Source organism: Lytechinus pictus, chromosome 2 (assembly GCF_037042905.1).
Source record: "Lytechinus pictus isolate F3 Inbred chromosome 2, Lp3.0, whole genome shotgun sequence".
Lineage (NCBI taxonomy): Eukaryota > Metazoa > Echinodermata > Echinoidea > Temnopleuroida > Toxopneustidae > Lytechinus > Lytechinus pictus.
The window spans coordinates 20,201,605-20,223,176 of record NC_087246.1 but is presented as its reverse complement, the minus strand read 5'-3'; the positions used below and the strand labels follow the sequence as shown (position 1 = coordinate 20,223,176).

Here is a 21,572-nt window from a genome sequence, read left to right as displayed (position 1 = left end):
CGGTTCCGCCATTTGAAAAAAAACGTTCGTAACTGCTCAGCTGAACCCGAAGCTTGATGAAGAAGGCCGTCAATATTTCAACAAAAACTAACAGAATATGGATCAGATTCGGACAACGACTTCTTAAGACATTCACACAACAGGCTAAACAGTAAGTTAGATCAATTTTTCGTAGTTTGGCGCGGCATGCACTTAAATTTCTTCGACTTTTTAATCATTACCGTACGGCCACTGCACTGCCGTTGTTCCCGATCGCTTATCGGGTGGGGGCTGATCTGCGGTGTGCGCGGCCGGGGACGGCCAACGGCTGGCTAAGTTAGTAGTATATTGATGGCGGCGGTGAGGATGTTTGTATTGTCATGATTGTAGCCAGGTCAGGGGTGGGCGCTAATGCAGTTTCGCACCGGCCGATTAATACCAGCATACCTCATCACCAATATTTGTTCCCAAATGTCATGACAAGTCTCTCAGTCACATTTGAAGTCAATATATCCACCACTTTTCAAAATATCGTGATCGGGAATGGCTGTAGGCCTAGCCAGGCGGCTTCTAGAGAGTGAAAATCATTTACTAAGTAACGTAACTTCGTAAGGTCACTCTCATATGAAGCCAGGGATCCTTTCTCATAGTCATATACCCACACAGAGGAAGCCAAAACTTGAAACTTTCACCCCCGGCCCCGAGATTTCTACTTTCCTTCTAAAAGATCTAGCCTAACGTTAGACCTAAATCATGTACATGGGATAAAACTTAATTTCCAACATTTCTACGCTCTCGTCGTTATTTTTGAAGAAGAAATTCATTCCAAAAAATGCGAAAAATATCATGATTAGACGGAAGAGACTTGCCCGATGTTTGCGCCGCCATCTTGTTTTCTATTGTTCTTCGCCAACGTTACAGACGCGAACTTCGAGACCATGAACTCGATCTGATATTCTGAGTGACAGAGGTGGGATTTTATGGGGGTGGGGAATATAAAATTCATGCAACATCTTGATTTTTAAAAAGAATTAAAACTAATATTCTTACTTTACACAAAGTTTCATTTAGTTCCATGCTTTTATCAGTCTCAAAATTGGTGATTTAGAGCCAACATGAAGTTCCTCACACATATTTATAATTCGCTGTCGATTTCAAAACATTGCATGTGGATGCAATATTCGCGAGATACCGGGCCTGGTCTGACCCGACCGACCTCACACGCATGCGATGTATTGAATATTGATACGTGTGAGAAACTTCATGTTGGCTCTAAATCATCAATTTTGAGACGGATAGAGGCATGGAGAAGAACTGAAACTTTGTGTGCAGGAAGAATATTAGTTTTAATTTATTTAAAGAGCGTGATGTTGCATGAATTTGATATCCCCCCCCCCCCCCATAAGATCCCACTTTTTGTCACTCGGAATATCAGATCGGCAGATCCAGTTCACGGTCTCAAAGTTTGGGTAGGTGGAGCGTAGTGTAGCAATAGTGAAGTGGAGTGGAGCCTGCACAAACTTCACTCGAGGTAGGCAATCCCACAAATTTAAAAGAGGTTTCTATAAAATCAAGTCCGGCCTTCTATGAACATGACAAACTTACGAAAAGATGTGAAGTCAATTCACCCTAAATATCATCAATATCCCTCAAATAGCTTCATTTAAGCACTAATTTCTCTTCCGGTTGATAAAATATGGATCCGTCTTTAATTTCCAAAATTGTTCGTCTAACTAGCTAAAGGACGCATGTTTTATCTACATATTAAAGACACTACATAGAAAAGACTAGGCACAAAGACTATTATACATGTAAATCGATGCAAAGCATTACGCGATGTCGGCAAAGTGCCCAATCTTCTTATTGTAAAGACTTTAGCGACAATAACAGACTGTGAGTAAGGTTAAAATGCTCCTCTACTTTTAATGTTTTCATTAGTGCTGTTGTCGGGAACAAAAATCCATGTCGACATGTCGCTTAAAAATTAATCCCGACATCGACAATGTCGACATGAAAAAGGGACCGTAATTTAGCCTGGGCTCCCTAACATAAAAAAAACGCATTCGATCGTGGAACAACACTCTCAATCAAATATATTCACCTTGACACGGGTGATATCCCCACACTAGATCTATATAATACAGGCTCAGTTCGGGAATTGAGCTTCCAAAATCACCGATTTAATCCACATTTTTTTTCTGGAGAATCAAGTTTTTGTACCAGGATCCGGTTTCGAAAGCATTGCTCAATAACACTCGTAGCCAATTTGAGAATCACCAATTACAACAGTGATCATTGCTGCAAACGCAAGCTCCTCAATTTGACAATGAAAAGTAATGAAAATCGACCGATAATTTCAGTATCACTTCCGCGGCGATCCGTGCAACGATCTCCAAACGAATGAAGGGAAGTTTTCTGTGACTTCGTGATATGAAGTAAGCGCTCAATTGCGGCAGTCACAACTTTGACAAAAACACGTGTTCGCTGCTGCTCACGTTTATGTGAAAAGTAATGCATTGAGGAGCAACGTATTATCAAGCACGGTGAATAGCGCGCGATGGGTACAATGGATGGGTACGGTGAATGCTACTCTCGCTATTATACAGATATTGCCTACCTAGAGTTTGAATATAACATTTCCTCTCCCCGACGGAGTTATATTTTTCCCAAGGGATTATATTTTGTCCGAAGCGCGCAGCGCTGAGGGAAAATATTACCCGAGGGAAAAATATAGCTTCGGAGGGGAGTTGAAATGTTATTTATTAAAACGATAGACCAGGCAATATCTGTTATATTATAATAGTCTATGTCGATTCGCCATCAGAAATTGCATTCATCATCTGGCTCAAACCCGAAATTCTTGCTACAGCTCTGATCCATCTACGTCATAATAGATTTTTTTTCAAAATACATCAAGCGCGTTCTTCATGCAATCTACGAGTTAACATTAGCGCGTACATTACTACCTTGTTACGCAACTTGTATGCAGCAAGTGACGTCACCTTAGTGAATATAACGCCGCAATTGAAAATACAACGCAGTATATTCCCTGAGGTGACGTCAAAACCTAGAATATAACAAATGCGATCCTCGCAGCTATGGTCACGTGATGGCGTATTGACCTATCACTGATTCGAATCTACATAACCTATGTAATATAACGGGATATCGAGGGCGGCTCGATCGGGCAGGCCGGCCCTGCACTGACGTATTTCTACTGCCGCACAGCTCGCAGATATTCTTTTTTCATTTAATGCGCTGCTAAGCTGAATAAACCTTTTAATCGCGCCAATTACTGTGGATAAATGCTTCTAACTTTTCAGCTAATCTTTACACTCGTGATTGTAGGCTAGACCCCTTTTTATTTTATGTTTACATGTCGATGTGGGTGCGTGCATGTCGACATGTCGGAATTTTGAAAATCCTTCGTATGTCGACATCAATGTCGATATGAGGCCTATCGACAACAGCACTAGTTTTCATTGATTTTATGTTGAATATTATTAAAGAATATGACTCTTTGCACCTGAATTGTAACACTGAAATATGGAAATGAAGAAGTTTTATCATGTATTTTTATTACATCATGTATTTGTATTAACCTGCAAATAAAATTTTACTATGTCACTCAAATTCATTTCATTTCATTAAAGATTCAAAGAGGGATCTCTGGATGATCGAGCAGCAAGTCCAGCATTATGTGGGAAAGATACTACAGGTGTACACAGAAAAGGCCATGTTCTTGTACAAGACACGGTTGGAGTTCATAAAAGGTGATTATATAGGCATTCACTTCAGTAGATATTATAATTACAAAATTAAGCAGATTGTATTCATGCAGTGGCATACAGTGTAATCCTTGTTAGAAGATGTAGATTTATTCTTCATTGTTTTATTAAAGAGTTTCAATATGTGCTTATGACAATTTGTTTGCATTATAAATTGTTTGTCACTCTTCGGCTTAGTTTGCTTTTATAAGCAAGAATATGCTAAGAGAGATAGCCGCAAGGACCTCATTATCCGATAGATATGTTCTTGTGAAAAGAGATCTAGATGGGGGCAAAACACCTTATTTCTTGTATTTTTATGTTGTTCATGTTATCGTAATGGTATGTGTTTTTTTTTCTACAGATTAAGCTGCCTCGTGCTATACAGACTTGGATAAAAACAAGCTGTCCAATGAATGGTGACTACTCAAGAGGAGCCAGAAAGTCAACTAAAGCCAGGGTATTTTGGGAGTTGATATGGCCGGGGAAGGGGGGAGGGGGGGGGGTTTCCAGGGCCCCCCCCCCCTTCCTTGAGATCTTGACCGCACAATCGCGTCTAACATTGGCACATGGGTTGTCTAGGGCATAATTTACAAAATTAAATTGTAAATTATTTCACGCAAATTGTTAGTAAGTGATAATACTAATTTATGCGTAATTATAATACAAAATCATACTTTTTCCTCTATTGCATTGACTTTGTACACAAAATCACGTTTTTGAGCAATTTTTGGTATGACATGTACTTACATAATGTCACGTTATTACAGAACCACGTACTGGGTGACACAAGATTGGTCTCAAAAGATGCACAAGACTAGAAAGAGGCATGTTTTAAAAAAATTGTGCGACAGCATGGTCGCAAAATTTTTGGAAGGGGGGGGGGTCAAATTGGTCCAATTTAACTAAGGGTTAATAACTGGGAGGCTGTTAGCTGCCTTTTTACTTTCAAGTCTTGCACATCTTTTGAGACCAAATTTGTGATGCCTGGGTACGCTGTTCCGAAATTTCGCAACATTTTTATGTATTAATCCAACACAAATACTGTTTCTTGCTAAAAATTCACAATTAGTATACCAGTAATATACATTTATCAAGTCAAATTATTTAATTACATTTATAATCATAAAAGCTTTGATAAAGTATAAAAAAAAACAAAGAGTTGTATGTAGGCCTGGGACTTTCGGGTTTTTTCTCTTCGGGTACCCGTGGTAATTTTCGGGTGGGTACCTGAAAATCATGTCACTTGAAATATGACTGGTGGAAACACCCCATAGGTGACGTCATCAAGCCAATGCGATGCAAGCCAATTTATGAATGAAAATATAGTAAGCATGCGCATTGCAAGCCTCCCGTGCCCCACGCAGTATTCCATCTAAACAAGTTTCAATACTCTGTCACCTCGTACCAAAATCGACCTAGAATTCCACTTTCCTATATATCATATGAATTATAAAAGGTTTTCTCACCGATACTGCACAGGTAAGCAAATTTTTATTCTTGCTTTTCCGTCAAAATCTTACGAAGTAGCATCGATATTACATCGTGTTCGTGAGTTTGTATCGCTACGTGAACAAAGTCAATTGATTTCCGGGTTTCGGAGCGTCAAATGCGCCAGCCAATCACGATCGTGTTCCCATTTTCGGTTTATGATGAACTAAAAATGGTAACAAGAACGTGATTGGCTGGTGCTTCGTAGGTCGATTTTGGTATGAGGTGACAGAGTATTGCAGACTTGTTTTGACGTAATACTGCGTGGGGCTGAGGCTTGCAATGCGCATGCTTACTATATTTTCATTCATAAATTGGTTTGCGTCGCAGTGGCTGGATGACGTCACTGCGCTGCAAAAGAAACATGGCGATGATTGAACGATCTCGGTCACATCATCATCACTTGAAAACTTGTATATTTATGGATATTTAGAGGGTAATTGGTGAAATTCAAAATGAGGCTTGTGTACTTTTGTAATGAGTTACAATCATGTCTTACACTACGCAATACAAATCAAATACATGTACATTATACTGGTGAGCAATTTTCGGGTATCGGGTATTGATTTTTCTACTCGGGTACCCGGGTTTTAGTCCCAGCCCTAGTTGTATGAAAATTTTCAAAAATAATGAAAGGTAAAAGAAAACAAGATTACAATGTCCATTGCAAGGGGGCTAGTCTAGCTATTCAGGATAATTGGGATTTTATTCAGTTTTTAATTGACATAACATTATGACAAGATCCCTCCAGTTAGTGTATAAACAGCACATGGCCATGATTGAAATTCATATAACATTAAAGTATGCAAACCAGGCAGCTACATGTACATGTAGGACTCACTGCTTGTCAATTCTATTGTCTGCCAGGGTCAAGTGACATACAGTGCACATGTATAACATGTGTGAAAGTACATAAGAAAATCAGCTTTTTATTTTTGTACTGTAACATTGGGTGAACTGGTGATCACTTTGGATATGATGCTCTTCATATTGGTTTATTTTATGTATATGAATTTTTGGATAATCATTAAGAATTAAAGCCATTTACTTAATATATGGAAGCATCAAAGAACAGAATTATGTCATGTACAGCTAATTCATTTTGCGTGATATTACAATTGTAATTGTTTACTTGAGCAAGTAATTTGAATTGCTGCATGACCTAAACAATGACATGTTCCAATTCGAATAGTAACATGACCTAAAGAAGAGTTACTCCACCTCGATTGAGAGTGCTTATGTTAAATAATTGATGTTGCTACTTCAAATAATTGAGGTCAATCAAATTGGTCATAATTATTCAAGTCAATTTTGAGCTATATGTCATAATTAATTAGGTCATATACTAATTGAAATTACTAAATGACTCGAGTAGGTATGAATTCACATTGCCACATGACCTTAATTATTTTATGTAGCAACATCAAGTATTGAACGTCATTTAGTTATCAATTATGACATGTAGCAAATCAAATTACATGCCGCAATTTCGTGTTTATGATGGGCTCATGCTTACATTCATATATAACCCTTCAATACGTAGTTGGAGCAATTCTTAGACAAGAAGACTGTGTAAAATGATATGCCTATTCAATGTCAAAAAGGTTAATGTCTCAATAGATTTGATCTACGTTTTGGCAAAGTAATCTTATGTAAATATTTTTTCTAACCTATGGTGAACGTTCTAAATCATGTGAAATTCATTCAAAAATATCTTTCAGTATTTATGGACTTGAGTGAATTCTGAGCAAAATGAAGTGATTATGATTACGTTCATGTACTTTAAGTTTATACTGGTGATCAACACATCATAATTTCATCCCTTACTGTATGTGCACCATGCATTATCTGTACATGCAGAAGTGGTTATCCATTGTTTCATAACATGGTTGAGTAAAGGATGTTCTGCTTTTAGTATTAAGCCAATCGGGTGTTGACAAGAAGGGGAAAATGCAATTGCTCAGCTATTACAGTTTTTTTTGCAACCATAATACTGGTTAAGCCTTGGTTACATTCGCCGGCTCGTGGCCTTACGTCGAGTCAAAATTAACAGTCTTAATCATCCTTGTACCAGCTACTACCAGCTACACGTGGGTGGTTTGTACAGGAATACCTAAAACTGCTGATTTTGTCTCGCCGTAAGGCAACCGGTCAAGGAATGTGACCAAGGTATTAATAATAATCGCTTATTGTTGTGTTAGAGGGAAGGATTCTGGGTCGAATCTAGCTTTCTTTATGTGATCTCAAAATGGCAGCAATGTATGAATAGTGAAAGTAGTTCATGTGGCTTCTCAATGTTCATGGATATAAATCTTTGTACATGTCTTATCCTAAAGATGAAATGTTACTGCATTATTCTAGCAGTCATTTATGATATCAAAGATGTTCTATACTGTGCATAGTACAGCTCATACATAATAAAGGTATGTGAATATGCTTTTAACGTCTTTGCAAATTTGTGGGTTTTTTCACGCCTCTTTTCATTAGTCAAGATGTCAAAGTTGTTGTGCTGGATCACAGGAAATTCTTACAAACTACTACGCCTAACAAACCAGTGCAGGACGGTGTCGTGAGAAAATCGCACAGACTACTACAGGACAATACCATAGGATTGTCACAGGAAATCAACAAGAATACCCCTGCAGGATTACCACAGTAAAGTATCACAAGAAGGCTGCAGGATGAGACCAATAATGCCACAGAAGATATCAAAGATCAGTATCACAGGAATACCACAGGACAGTACTGCAGGAATTGTCCTGCGGTAAGGTCTCTTGGTATTCCTGCAGTACTGTCCTGTAGTACTGTTCTGTAGTACTTTCCTGTGATACTGGTCTGCGGAATTCCTAAAGTACTGTCCTGTCATACTGTCCTGTGATACTATTTATCACCACAGAATAGTATCACAGGACAGTACTACAGGAATACCAGACCAGTATCACAGGACAGTACTACAGGAATACCAGACCAGTATCACAGGACAGTACTACAGGAATACCAGACCAGTATCACAGGACAGTACTACAGGAATACCAGACCAGTATCACAGGACAGTACTACAGGAATACCAGACCAGTATCACAGGACAGTACTACAGGACACAGTACCAGAAGCCTGCGGTACTCCTGTAGTACTGTCCTGCGATACTGTTCTGTAGTACTTCCCTGTGATACTGGTCTGCGGTATTCCTGTAGTACTGTCCTGTCATACTGTCCTGTCATACTATCCTGTCATACTGTCCTGTCATACTATCATGTGATACTATCCTGTGATACTATCCTGTGATACTGTCCTGTAGTACTAATAGTAGTGTGGTAGTGGTTGTAGCGGTTGTAGCGGTTGTGGTGATCGTGTCCTGTCATACTTCCTGCCATACTTATGCGGTTATTACCACAGGAAGTATCACAGGACACGGACCTGTTGTACTCCTGTTGTACATTTCTGTAGTACCGTCCCAAATTACGTGCACGTAATTCCTGCAGTACTTTCCTGCGATACTTCCTGCAGTACATATCACAGAGTACTACAGGAATTTTTTGTAAGGGTATGTTTTTTCCTCTTTTTAGGGGGGTTCTCTCTCCTCCAAATTTAATCATTCAATCTTACAAAGACTTGTTGCACAAGGCATTTGCATGTTCTAATTCTTTATCTGTTACTGTGTTAGAATAAAATATTGGTTGTGCTTGATATCGATCCGAATCAGCATTCATGTTGGAGGTGCCGTGGCCGAGTGGTCTAAGGTGCCTGGCTATACATGGAGAGTCCGGGATCAATCCCCGCGGCTACGACACCTTTGCTCTTATATCCTTCATTCAGATAAATGGAAATGCTTTACGCATTATTTGTAACTAGGTGTGCACTTGTTTGTTTAAAAAAATAAAAAGCGTATCTCCCCTAATCTATCCTCTGTTGGAAATAATTATAACGGGACTTTACTCAGGGTACCTCCTCGCTCTTTTTGTTGTAGAATTAAGACGTTTATGTCAATGTTTTTTTTCTGCACCACTTTTAGAATCATTATAAACCTTTTTCTATTGCCTTTTTTCATTAATATGCCTTTATGTATTTTGTACTAATTTCAAATCATTCCAATGCTGTAAATTATACCCCCCCCCCCAATGATCGGTAATAGACGATATTGAACAAATTATTCGCGTTTTTGTTCTCACTGTCTCAATCTAACATAAGCATTAATAAAACATGAGCACACGAGCCATTAGTAAAGGTGAGGTACAAATTATTTCGAAGGCCCATGTTACCGTTATTTTTACAAGGGATAGTTGTTTTTTTTACATGCGGTTAAAGTTCAGGTCATAATGACTCGCTTGATAGATTACATGTCAAGAGTCCGGGTGAGAGTAAACGCCATCGACATTCAAACAAGCCGATGGCACAATTGGAATACTCCTCCGTGGTTTTAGGTCCAACCTTTTATATCATGGCATTCTTTTTCTTTCACGAAGATTATTATAAAACCCCGGTTTAACCACTGATGTGTAGAAGATAATTGATTGACATGGAACGTTGTTTCGTCTTGCAGTCGCGCGTGACTTGCAAGTTGACTATTGTTCTCAAAGCAGCCTCCTCATTGGTTAATCGTTTCGCCTTTTTTGGCAAGCGGTTACTAGGGCATTTCGGTTAGCTCGGCGGTGGCAAAATTAGCCTCTCGTCGAGGCCCTGGCGGCTGCTTCCCGCGCGAAGCGAGGGATTGCCTAATTCGCGAAGCGAATTAGGCCTGGCGCGAGCCAGGGCCTCTTGACATCTGAACTGAATTATATATTCATGAGGAACGTCTTCCTAATGAATATACATGAGTCATGATATTACTGGTCACCGAGTAAACCAATGAAATGTCAGAGCTGTTTCGTTTTGGGTTCGGAATACTATATAGTATAGTAGTCTCTTATTCTGCAGGGGATTCATTTAATTGCGGGACACTAAAGGGGATATAACCTGCAAAATGCTACAAGTAGCGGTACTACTACTACTACTACTACTACTACTACTGGCCGTAACAGACCCATCACCGCCCCGAAACTTCCCGGGAGATACTGCTCAGCCGCTGGTCAGACTCGAGTCAACTCCCAGCAACTCCACCCCAGCTTCCCTCACTGCACTGCACAGCGGAGATCGATAATCGACGCCCCGGTTCGACCGGTGGAATCGCATGAAAGATAACATTTTTTCCATATCCTGTGGGTAGATTTACAAAATCATCTCGTCCTTTCAGTGCAGAGTTAATTTTATCGACTTGCAAATCCTTAAATCGGTCAATATTCAGCATTTTAGAGGCATATTCAATGCTCTTTGATATTTCGTCGTCATTCTTCGCCAAGAATCCACGGGTCGCCATTCAAGATGAGCTCATGAATATTCAATATGACGTCATAGCAGCCCGCGCTCTCATTGGATGATTTTCACCGACCAGTTTTTGGTCGGTGAATTGGTAAAAACAATGAAAAACAAAAGAAAGTCGGTGAAATTCGGGTCAGATGTCCAGAGGCCCTGTCTCGCGGCGCTCTGCTTCGCTCTCTCCCTAGCCTCTTGTCGAGGCCCTGGCGGCTGCTTCCCGAGCGAAGCGAGGGCTTTCCTAATTCGCGAAGCGAATTAGACCTGGCGCGAGCCAGGGCCTCTTGACATCTGAACTGAATTATATATTCATGAGGAACGTCTTCCTAATGAATATACATGAGTCATGATATTACCGGTCACCGAGTAAACCAATGAAATGTCAGAGCTGTTTCGTCTATCTTGGGTTCGGAATACTATATCAATAGTAGTCCACTATTCTGCAGGGGATTCATTTACTTGCGGGACACTAGAGGGGATATAACCAGCAAAATGCTACAAGTAGTGGTACTACTACTACTACTATTACTACTGGGTCGTAACAGACCCATCACCGCCCCGAAACTTCCCGGGAGATACTGCTCAGCCGCCCCGGTCAGCCGCTGGTCAGACTCGAGTCAACTCCCAGCAACTCCACCCCAGCTTCCCTCACTGCACTGCACAGCGGAGATCGATAATCGACGCCCCGGATCGACCGGTGGAATCGCATGAAATATTACATTTTTTCCATATCCTGTTGGTAGATTTACAAAGACATCTCGTCCTTTCAGTGCAGAGTTAATTTCATCGACTTGCAAATCCTTAAATCGGTCAATATTCAGCGTTTTAGAGGCATATTCAGTGCTATTTGATATTTCGTCGTCACTCTTCGCCGAGAATCCAAGGGTCGCCATTCAAAATGAGCTCATGAATATTTAATATGACGTCATAGCAGCTCGCGCTCTCATTGGATGATTTTCACCGACCAGTTTTTGGTCGGTGAATTGGTAAAAACAATAAAAAACAAAAGAAAGTCGGTGAAATTCGGTACAGATGTCCAGAGGCCCTGTCTCGCGGCGCTCTGCTCCGCTCTCTCCCGTGCTTTGCCATGTTCGCTCGGAAAGCAGCCGACAGGGCCTCGACAAGAGGCTACTCTCTCCCTTGCTTTGCCATGTTCGCTCGGAAAGCAGCCGACAGGGCCTCGACAAGAGGCTATGGCAAAATAGATTTTTTCATGGAGCACAGGAGCAGGGTCAAAACGGAAGTCAAACTTCGAAGGCGTTTTTCTCTTGATTTTTATTTTCAAGAGCCCAATTCTTCTTGCATTCTAAGGCTAATATCTCTACTAATATTTACTTTTAAGGGTCGAGTGATATATCAAATTAAAGGTAAAGAAACGGGGAATAATAATCACTAAAAAAATTGGATTTGGAACATTCCGACTTGTCTCTCATTTCGGTGTGTCGAGTCACAATAAGGTCTTTGGTCCAATCATTCTCTCTCGCGCTCACACACGCAGTCGCACACCCACACCTTCTCACAAACACACACACACTCTATCTCCCCCCCCCCCATCGCCCCCTCCCACTCTCTCTCCCCTATCGCCCCCCCCCCCTCTCTCTCTCTCTTTCTCTCATTATCTGTCATTGTCTTTATCTCGTATCTTATACATTTTATAATTTATAATATTTTCCCATAGATCTTTTCACAATTTTATGTGTGTTTTAATCGGTTTGGCAATCCTAAATCACATGGTATAACACGTTCGTTCCTTTTATTAAAGTCATTTATTACTATAACAATATATCAACAGGACACCCAAGCAACAAAATGTTACTCTCCCTAATCTAATGTATTTGGCCTACTACTGCACTATCAAGTCCAATGGATTTTCTGTCTTCCCACATGCAATTACTTGCCACATATTGAAATTGATAGTGTGGAGCATACAGTTTATTCACTTGGACCGATGAACAGGCATAGTCCTACAAGCATCGTTGGATTAAAGTGAAGTAAAGTAAGTATTAAACCATACTAAACCTGATTTGATGTATAGGCCTACACGAAAGACGTGAACGGATTTTGTGTAAAAATAACATTCAGTCCAGTGGTATTGTGAAAGTTTCAAAGGGCAGTCTTGCACATACGCGATTTGAAGGGGAGATTTCGAGGCTTTAATTTTCATGTTTGCATTAAAGGGATAGTCCAGGCTGGAAATATTTATATGTCAATAAATAGAGTAAAATTCACAAAGCAAATTGCTGAAAATTTGATCAAAATCGGATAATAACAAAGTTATTGAATTTTAAAGATTTGCCTTATTCCGGTGAAACAGTTCTAAGCATGTCTTTATGAATATTCATTAGGTGGGCTGATGATGTCATATCTCCACTTGTTCTTTTGTATTTTATTATATGAAATTAGGTTTATTCAAAAAAATTCTACCAAGAACTAAAACAATTGGATTGACAACTGATTAACTGCATTGTTTATTTATTGCCGCAACTTATTTCATCATAATGGAGACACATCATTTACACATGTATGAAAAAATTAAACATTTTTGATTTCATGTAATAACATAAGAAAAAAGAAAGTGGGGATGTAACATCATTAGCCCACCAAATGAATATTCATGAAGATGTGCATGTAGCTGTTTTCACAAAATATTGATAAACTTTAAAATTCAATAACTTCATTATTTGTTATCCAATTTTGATGAAATTTTTTAGCATTTTGCTCTGTGGATTTTACTCTATTTATTCAGATATAAATATTTTCAGCCCGGGCCATCCCTTTAATAAGCACATCGATCATTTATGTAGGCCCCACACTAGTCAGTTTATTTACTAGATGTTGCACAATAATATCCATGTCAAAAGAGTATAAAACGAGCGCATACAAAATAAAACTCATTCATATACTATAGCTCAAAAGATCATAATTGATCAAATAGATCAAATAGATTAATAACTAAATCCTTATCAATAGATCATTTTTTCAGGTTTATTTGTTCACGATGATTATACTGAAAGAAAGTTTATGCAAATAATATCAACTATAAAACCACGAATTGTGTATATTGACATCTGTAATCTTATGCCACAATATAAAAGTACAATTAATATATACATAATATCATACAAATAAATAAATTAATGAATGAAGGTAACAGTTTTAATTACTACTCGGTGATGTTTACGGCTAAATTGAATATTAACATTTCCCTTTTCGATGTACAAACTATGAAAGTAAGAAGAGACATGTAAATGAAGGAATACACTTTAAAAAATATTGGGTAAAATTTTAGCCAGCACGAGGATAATTATGTGTCCAACCAATTTTGGGCAGTATTTTCTCCCAATGCGGGAAGCATACTGCCCAGTAAGGTTAAAAATAAGCAGCAATTACTTTAGAATGCGCAAAATTTTCATCACACTGGATAAAAAAAAATGCCCAAAAGTAATGCCCAATGTTGGTTGGACACATGATTACCCTAATGGAGCACTTTTACCCAATATTTTTTGAGAGCGTTTAGTGTTCTATAAAAAAAATTACCTAATAATGTTTTGGGACATGAATGTTTCAAAATTTCAGATAACATACGATGATTTCTATAAGCTGCCATGATCTTATTCTTGCAAAATTCATAAGGTTATATCAGGCATCCGAGTGTCGATCAGCCTTCGTTCGGCTCGCAGTTTGTACGGAAACGGCGACCGACTCAATCCGAAGTGAGAGCCGAGGCTAACCGAATCGGGACCATCGGGTGCAGTAAAGTTGAATTGATGAACGAGATGAGAGTAGAAGATGAAACGCTCGCTCTGGGCTAACTGCTCACCGGGGCACGCTCGTCGGCCTACAAGTAAAAAAGCAGAACGGGTACACACGGAATATTTGTCTTTCTTCTTTCTTTATTACAGAATCTATTATCTTCTTTATTGTCTTGTGAATAATTTTGGTCCATACTAACCTTATGTTCTGATATAGCTTACATTTATGAGCATATCTATGTTTATTTCAATGTAAACTGCATAGGAAAAAGTGGGCAAAAAGATTGATCGATTAATTAGTTTATGTATATAGGCCCTATTGATTGATTCATTATAATGGATGGATGGATTAATGATTTAAAATGTGCCCACACTGTTATCAATATTTTTTATAGCATTTCCATTTGTTTAAATGTAAGATGAAATAGCAGTGTTGACTAAATGCCTTACTCGAGGGCTTTTAAGAACCTTGGCCTGAGATCAAAACCCAGATTTTCATGTGTCAACTGTCAATTCAGGCGCATTAGACCGCTCGGATATGGTACCTTAATTTTTATTGATTTTTTAATGATTGATTGATTGGTTGATTGATTGGTTGATTGATTGATTGATTGATTGATTGATTGATTGATTGATTGATTGATTGATTGATTGATTGAAAGTTACCTATTCCAAATTGGCTGCAAACCCTATCCACCATGCTCTTGACGAGAGTCCCGTCGACATCGAAGAAACGATCAGGGTTGAAGACATCGGGCTCGACACCGAACACCTCTTCGTCATACAGGAGAGCGTAGTGGTTGGCCACCATGATGGTTCCCTTCGGAACAAAATAACCCCGGAATGTGGTATCCTCCACCGCCGCATGGGGTACACCTGATGGTAGATGCATCGATTATAGTTTACTTTTGAAAAATGAAGAAATATATTCTAAATCTATAAGGGAAGGCATTAAAAAAGATGAACTTGGTTCGTTTTGGTTTTTTGAAAAAAAAAACACATTCTGGCTACAACAATGCATGTATAATCGAAGAATTATGTACGAATATTTGAATGTAACTAAGATATTCTTAGGAAAATTATATCGTTGGTATAACCCGATTCAGATTAACTATACCTAGTCCATTTTATCTTCAGCGAGGTCCAAGACAATTGCCTCAAACCTATAAAATGATGTTTTAAACAATCTTACAACTATCAAGATATTGAAGAAAAAAATAAGACAAACATCAAATAGTTATAAAGATATCAAACATTTTGAATTTCCAGACTTAATAAGAAAATCTGAAATTAATATTCAAAATATGGAAATATGGAAATTGACTTCATTTATGTGAAATCCGAAACTAAAATTCGATTTTCAAGCGCAGATTTGATTATTCTAAATTTGAAACTTGGCATTGGACCCATTTTCTAAATTGTAAAAATTCAGAAGTATTATTTTTTTATGAATAAGCTGTATTTCAAATACTGAATCGTGGATTTATGTTTCGATATATGAAGTTCATACTTCTAACTTTATATCCATATTTAAAATGCACATAAAATACAGCAAATATAAATGATGATTTAAATGATGTAAAATAAGGAGTTGATATAATAGGAATCCGAGCTTTCATATTTGTTATTTAGCTGCCAATTTATAAATTTTGGTAAAAGACCACGATTCAAACTCCCTCTTAATGCAATCTACATTATCAGAACCAAGAAATTAATGATATCAATATTACACAAGTATGATTATATGTTTTTAAAAAATATCATTTTATGTCGTAATATTTACCAAATGGACCCCCTGCAGAACATCGGAGACTTTCGGCTAACATCGCAACAACGAATGGCAAGTTCGGTCGGTCGGATTGTGTCGGAAGGCGATGTCTCCCAACAACCCTATCCAATTCCTCTTGGACCCGTCTTTGATACTGAAAATGTGATTAGAATCAAACAATTCTTTATGACAACTAAAACTGAAAGGCCTGAACATATCAAACTGACTATAGTAGATGAAATAATAATGTTCTTATCATTGTTTATACTGCCACTGTCACTACTACTACTACTACTACTACTACTACTACTACTACTACTACTTTTACTACTACTATACTACTACCACTACTGCTGCTGCTGCTGCTGCTACTACTACTACTACTACTACTACTACTACTACTACTACTACTACTACTGCTACTACTACTACTACTATACTACTACTACTACTACTACTACTACTACTACTACTACTGATACTACTACTACTACTAATACTACTTCTTCTACTACTACTACTACTACTACTACTACTACTACTACTACTACTACTACTACTACTACCACTACTACTACTACTATTACTTCTACTACCAACTAAGATTTGTATATTTGTCGTTTTATGACAGCTATTTTCGGATGATGATGCCGACCTAAACAGGCTTTATTCATCCCCGTTTTGTTAAAAAAAATATTCGCCTAAAAAAATTGAAAAATCGGGTAAATATAGTTAACATTTTTATAATTTCAAAAAACTATTATGTTAATAGCTTCTGGTTTACAGAGCTAAGATTTATTTTATTCCTTCTGATTTTCTCGCGTTTATCAACAACATGCGATTAGTTTCCTTCTAGTATCAGCGATATTCCGTAAGTCGTGTTGTCATCACAGTCATGGCAACGTGGCTTTTATAACAACATTTATCATCAAGATCACCTAAACGTCAACCGGTAATTAGATATCGCTCTCTTGTTGACTGAATTCTTCAATAATTCCTTATTTTTTTGTTTACGGTGACTCTTAATAGTTAAAAGATTACTGCTATCTTTCGGAAAATATATACAGAAACGATTTTTCTACCACCGTGTTTGATTTGTACCTATTTCTGGCAAACTTGGTTTAATTATAGATGAACATTTGCTTATTTAACGGTTATTTTTAGGAGGGCTGGCCCTTGAGTAGATTTTGATATGATGGGCTACGTAGGTCTAAAAACTATATCGAAAATGACAACATTTACCTAACGGACTTAGATTTAGTGGGTGGGATTATTGCTACCATCATGGTGATTTTCAGATAACAGTATCAATGAAAATAAAGATGCTAAACTTCTATAATGGAATAAAGAATTAACACATAACCAACGCCCGCCTACTTGGGCATTTGTCAAAGCGAATCCATTCTTGTTATTAAAAATAGTTTTGGATGGGAGATCCAAATGAAAATACGATTCCATGGTTTTCTTGATCACTTTATGCTAGAGATTGAACCTCAGACCCCCGTCACCTCAGTGAGTTGTTAAGAATGATTTTCCCAAGTATATCTACCTCTTAGTAGGTCCTATGTTGCTAAGTTCAGGGCCAGAGGTGATATGTGGCTGTATGTAAAGGATATGTGCATGTTTGATGAATGTGTTTGGGTGTGCGGGGGGGGGGGGGGAGGGTGAGAAAGAGAAGGAGAAGTTGAGGTAGCTGTGTGAGAGGGTGTGTATGCGTGTGTGGGGGCGAGAATGCGGGTGTGGGTGTGAGAGAGAAGGACAGAAGGGTTTGCGATGTGATGGTTGAGGGTGTGTCTGTGTGTGGGTGAGTTGTTGGAATTGTGTGGGTGAGTTGTTTGAATTGTGGGGGGTGTATGTGTGTGTGGGGGGTATATGTAATGGTGTGTAGGTGTATCAGAGATGGGGAAAGAGGGTGTGTATGGGCTGTAAGGGATGTGAGTGAGGATGGGTTCTAAGGAGTGTGTGAGGGGTTGTTGAAATCCGTTCGATAGATTCTTTCTTCCACTTTTGTCTGTATCATAATCTTGATTGTTAGGCGAAGTGTCATGGGGGAAATCCCTTTGCGCTTACAAAATCTGATCACGAACATATAAGTCATAAATATGATGAATTAAGTTTAATTTGGAATTGACAAGCAATTTGATTGACTTTTTCTCAAAAGTGACTTACCTTTGGGTATTTGATAGTGAAAAGCATCACCCAATACATTGCACACGCCGTTGTGTCTGTGCCTGCTGCAAAGATATCCCCAATCAACGATGGCAAAAACTCCTCCCTGAAAGGTGAATTCGATTCTTCCCCGCGTCCTTCCTTAGACTCAGCCTCATACATTTCTTTCAAAAAGAAATCGATCATATCCTTGCAATCATTTGGGTCGAGTATAAGCTTATGTGCATCCTTTTCGCGGGTGAAGAGGCCACGTTCTAAACTCCTGGCGAACGAGCCCATCTTTTTGAAGGAACTGAAGGGTACGTACTTCATGAAAGTGAAATAGTTCGTTGGTCCAGCGACATCTGCTCCTTCAAATAACTATTTGAGAGTGAAAATGACAAAGAACCAGATAAAGATAATGACTTAATGGTAGATGCTTTAAACGACAAAGATGCCCAATTGACAGTATCAAATACAGAATCATCAAACTAAAATTACTAAGTATTTTCACAAAAATTACAAATTGATGAACATTTGTTTTTCATAATTTTTAAATGAGGTCTTTTATAACAACACCGTTTATTACTATTATTGTTATTTGTCTATGATTGTACTCATTTCCCTTTGTTGCGCAATGGATTTACTTTACGAAATGAATGAATGCAATAAAAAAGACTTTGGCATACCTTTCCTAGAGTCCAAATGAATTTCTCGAATTCTTTGTTATCATAGTGGAACCGTTTTCCAAAGGTAAGGCCGCAGATGATGTTCGACACCGCCATGGTCATGAGGGTCCTTGGATCGAAACTCTCTCCGTGTGACTCCTCGAAGCTCTTCGTCAAGAGTACGGCTTCCTGTAGGATCCTGTCTTCGAGACTGTTACTGGCTCGCCCCATCCCGAGGTTACGGAGGAGTTTGAGCAGGAACCGTCTTTGTTCCTTCCACTGGTTCTGGTAGTAACAGCAGGCCACTCCTGAAATAAATTGGGGATTTGTTCTTGATTATTTATGTTATAAAAATCAACATATTTCTATTGATGCTGCAATCGCCATCGAGCACCTGCTCATTATAGCTATTGTCTTGTATTCATGAAATATGTGTTTTTTTTTTTTTTTTTTTTTTACTGTTATGTTTAGTTTCATAAACACTGAATTTTCACTAATCAACGCCATCTTGATTTTTTTCCCCTTTAACAGTTTAATCGCAATTAAATAACCCTTTATCTTCTCCAACTAAGTTCATGCTTAAGATATGACCATTGGCTAGGTTCAAATCAATCTAATGTTGTTTTTCATGCTACTCAGTTTCGTCATTTACAGTGTGGCCCTTAGAATGTTCTTTCTAGTTGTCATGACTCTCAGAGAGATTCTCATATATTTCAAATGCGCAATCATAATGATCACCAAAGCGAAAATAATTAGGTCTAAAAATGTATTCCTCCCGTTGTAGCTTCTGGAAGAGAGTTGAATCAAAGTGGTATATACGTACCTCCCCCCCCCCCCACGACCGGAAGCATCGGGGAGACGTCCAACCCCTCACAAAAAATAGAATTTTGTATAGGAGTAAAGCAATCGGGGGGGGGGGAATCGTCACCCCCTCCCACTACCCGCTAATGATAAAACATATCACGAAATCGGCTTGCCTATGGCTTAAATCAAAATCTTTCAATGGAATGTGTTTGTATAATTGTATTACCCACCTCTTCCTTGTCCATATGTTTCAAAGGCTGTCACCCGAGGTCGATCACTGAATGCATCCCCGGACTTCGCAAAGGCTTCTCTCACACTTTCATAATCGTTCAGAAAAATGGCATCAAAGCTCCCCAAACGCCCATAAAATACAGGTCCGTACTTCTTAGAGAGTTCTAGGACCGACTTCCCGGGGTCTGCTGTGCCAAGGAACGGTAAGATACCAACGATTGGGTAGTTGGTGGGACCCGGTGGTAACCGTCGACGTCGGCGGTCGTGTTTCATTCTCGACATCATGTGTCGGTAGGCGGTGAGGATGACGAGGAAGATGCTGGTGACGGTTAGGAACGCTGTCTGACGGTTGGCCTTTGTCGAGATTTGAAGAAGGAATCTCAAAAGCGACATGGCGTTAGGAGGCCCAACGAGGTTCGATGCCGCAGACAAAGATGTCATCTTTTCCGATACCATTTATCTAGTACCATTAATCTATGGAACAATAATGGATAATTGTGCTAAAAGTTTAAAGATATTATTCTTATAGTATTCGCAAAATTCACTGGTAATGCAAATGTTTCTGTCTTATGAAAACAAGAGTCTCTGAAAACTTATCACGACTTTATCCCATTACAGAATTATCCTTGAAAATGACCCGGCTTTATATCCAATTCTCAGCCGCCTCATTCATTGCATAACCAGTATGGTAGCGTTTTGAGCAAGAAGGGAATTAAGTTTATGATTAACTGCACTAATTAACAACGTTTTCTTCCTAGATTGGATGATAATCCATGATTAAGTTGAATAATTTTGTGTACTACTATCTCTACCTTGTTATTCACTGTGAGCATAGCGGTTAAGGTCTCGAGTAAATATGATAGGAGAGGAGTATTATTCACCACAGTGACGTCATAAATTCTAAGATGAACAGTAATCCTCTTCCATGAAAGCAAAGGAAACGATGTGGATAGATTGGCCTTCTCTATATCGATAAGTTTTATAACTAAGAACTCTGACTACAATTCATATAAACATTTCTAAGGATTTCTATTCATATATACTGCATGGACCATTCACTATTAAGACATTTTATCACCTTTCAGCGATTGATTGGAAATCAAAAGGAAATCAAATTTAAAACTAAATTTCCATTGTTATTTGTTGCAGTATCGTAACAATACTTCATAGTGTTTGTTCAAAAATCCTTGATTATTTCATAATTTATTTAAGTTGAAAATATGAAATTGAGTTTTAATTCGTTTCATTCAATACATTTTCTTACTTTATATTTGTTTCACTTCATTCGTTTTGTGCTTTAACATTCAATCTCTTTGTGTTTTTACCATACGGTCAGCATGCTCCAAACATCATTTCGTTGGGATTATTCTCCGATTAGAGTTTTTAAAAAAGACCAGGAAAAAGATCACATTAATTCCATAAGTGCTCAGATCTGATCCCTTTTTTGTTAGATCTGCATGGCCCTTTTCCTGGTGACTTTGAAACAAAGCGGAGTCTAACATCAACGGACTGATATCTAGGTAAATTTGACCAGGACACAAATGTGATAATATGGATATTTACGATATTAGAAATCACATTGTAAAGTAATCTAGCTAATTACCAATGAGAAGGT

General features: G+C 38.4%; 1 protein-coding gene and 1 long non-coding RNA gene across 2 annotated transcripts; one reads left to right on the top strand and one right to left on the bottom strand.

The window, feature by feature from the left end:
• On the top strand, positions 1-7,680 carry LOC135157334 (uncharacterized). The gene is made up of 3 exons (XR_010296341.1): positions 1-151; positions 3,633-3,752; positions 4,111-7,680. It is a non-coding gene; the product is annotated as an uncharacterized LOC135157334 (long non-coding RNA).
• A 4,653-nt stretch (positions 7,681-12,333) lies between these two features.
• LOC129283463 (cytochrome P450 2C30-like) lies at positions 12,334-20,784 on the bottom strand. Its single transcript, XM_064112525.1, has 6 exons — positions 19,957-20,784; positions 18,944-19,230; positions 18,276-18,635; positions 16,122-16,260; positions 15,005-15,214; positions 12,334-14,424 (listed from the first exon to the last, which is right to left on the bottom strand). Exons 1-6 carry the CDS (start codon positions 20,411-20,413, stop codon positions 14,213-14,215), a joined length of 1,665 nt encoding a protein of 554 aa, XP_063968595.1. The 5' UTR covers positions 20,414-20,784; the 3' UTR covers positions 12,334-14,212.
• Between the last annotated feature and the right edge of the window lie 788 nt (positions 20,785-21,572).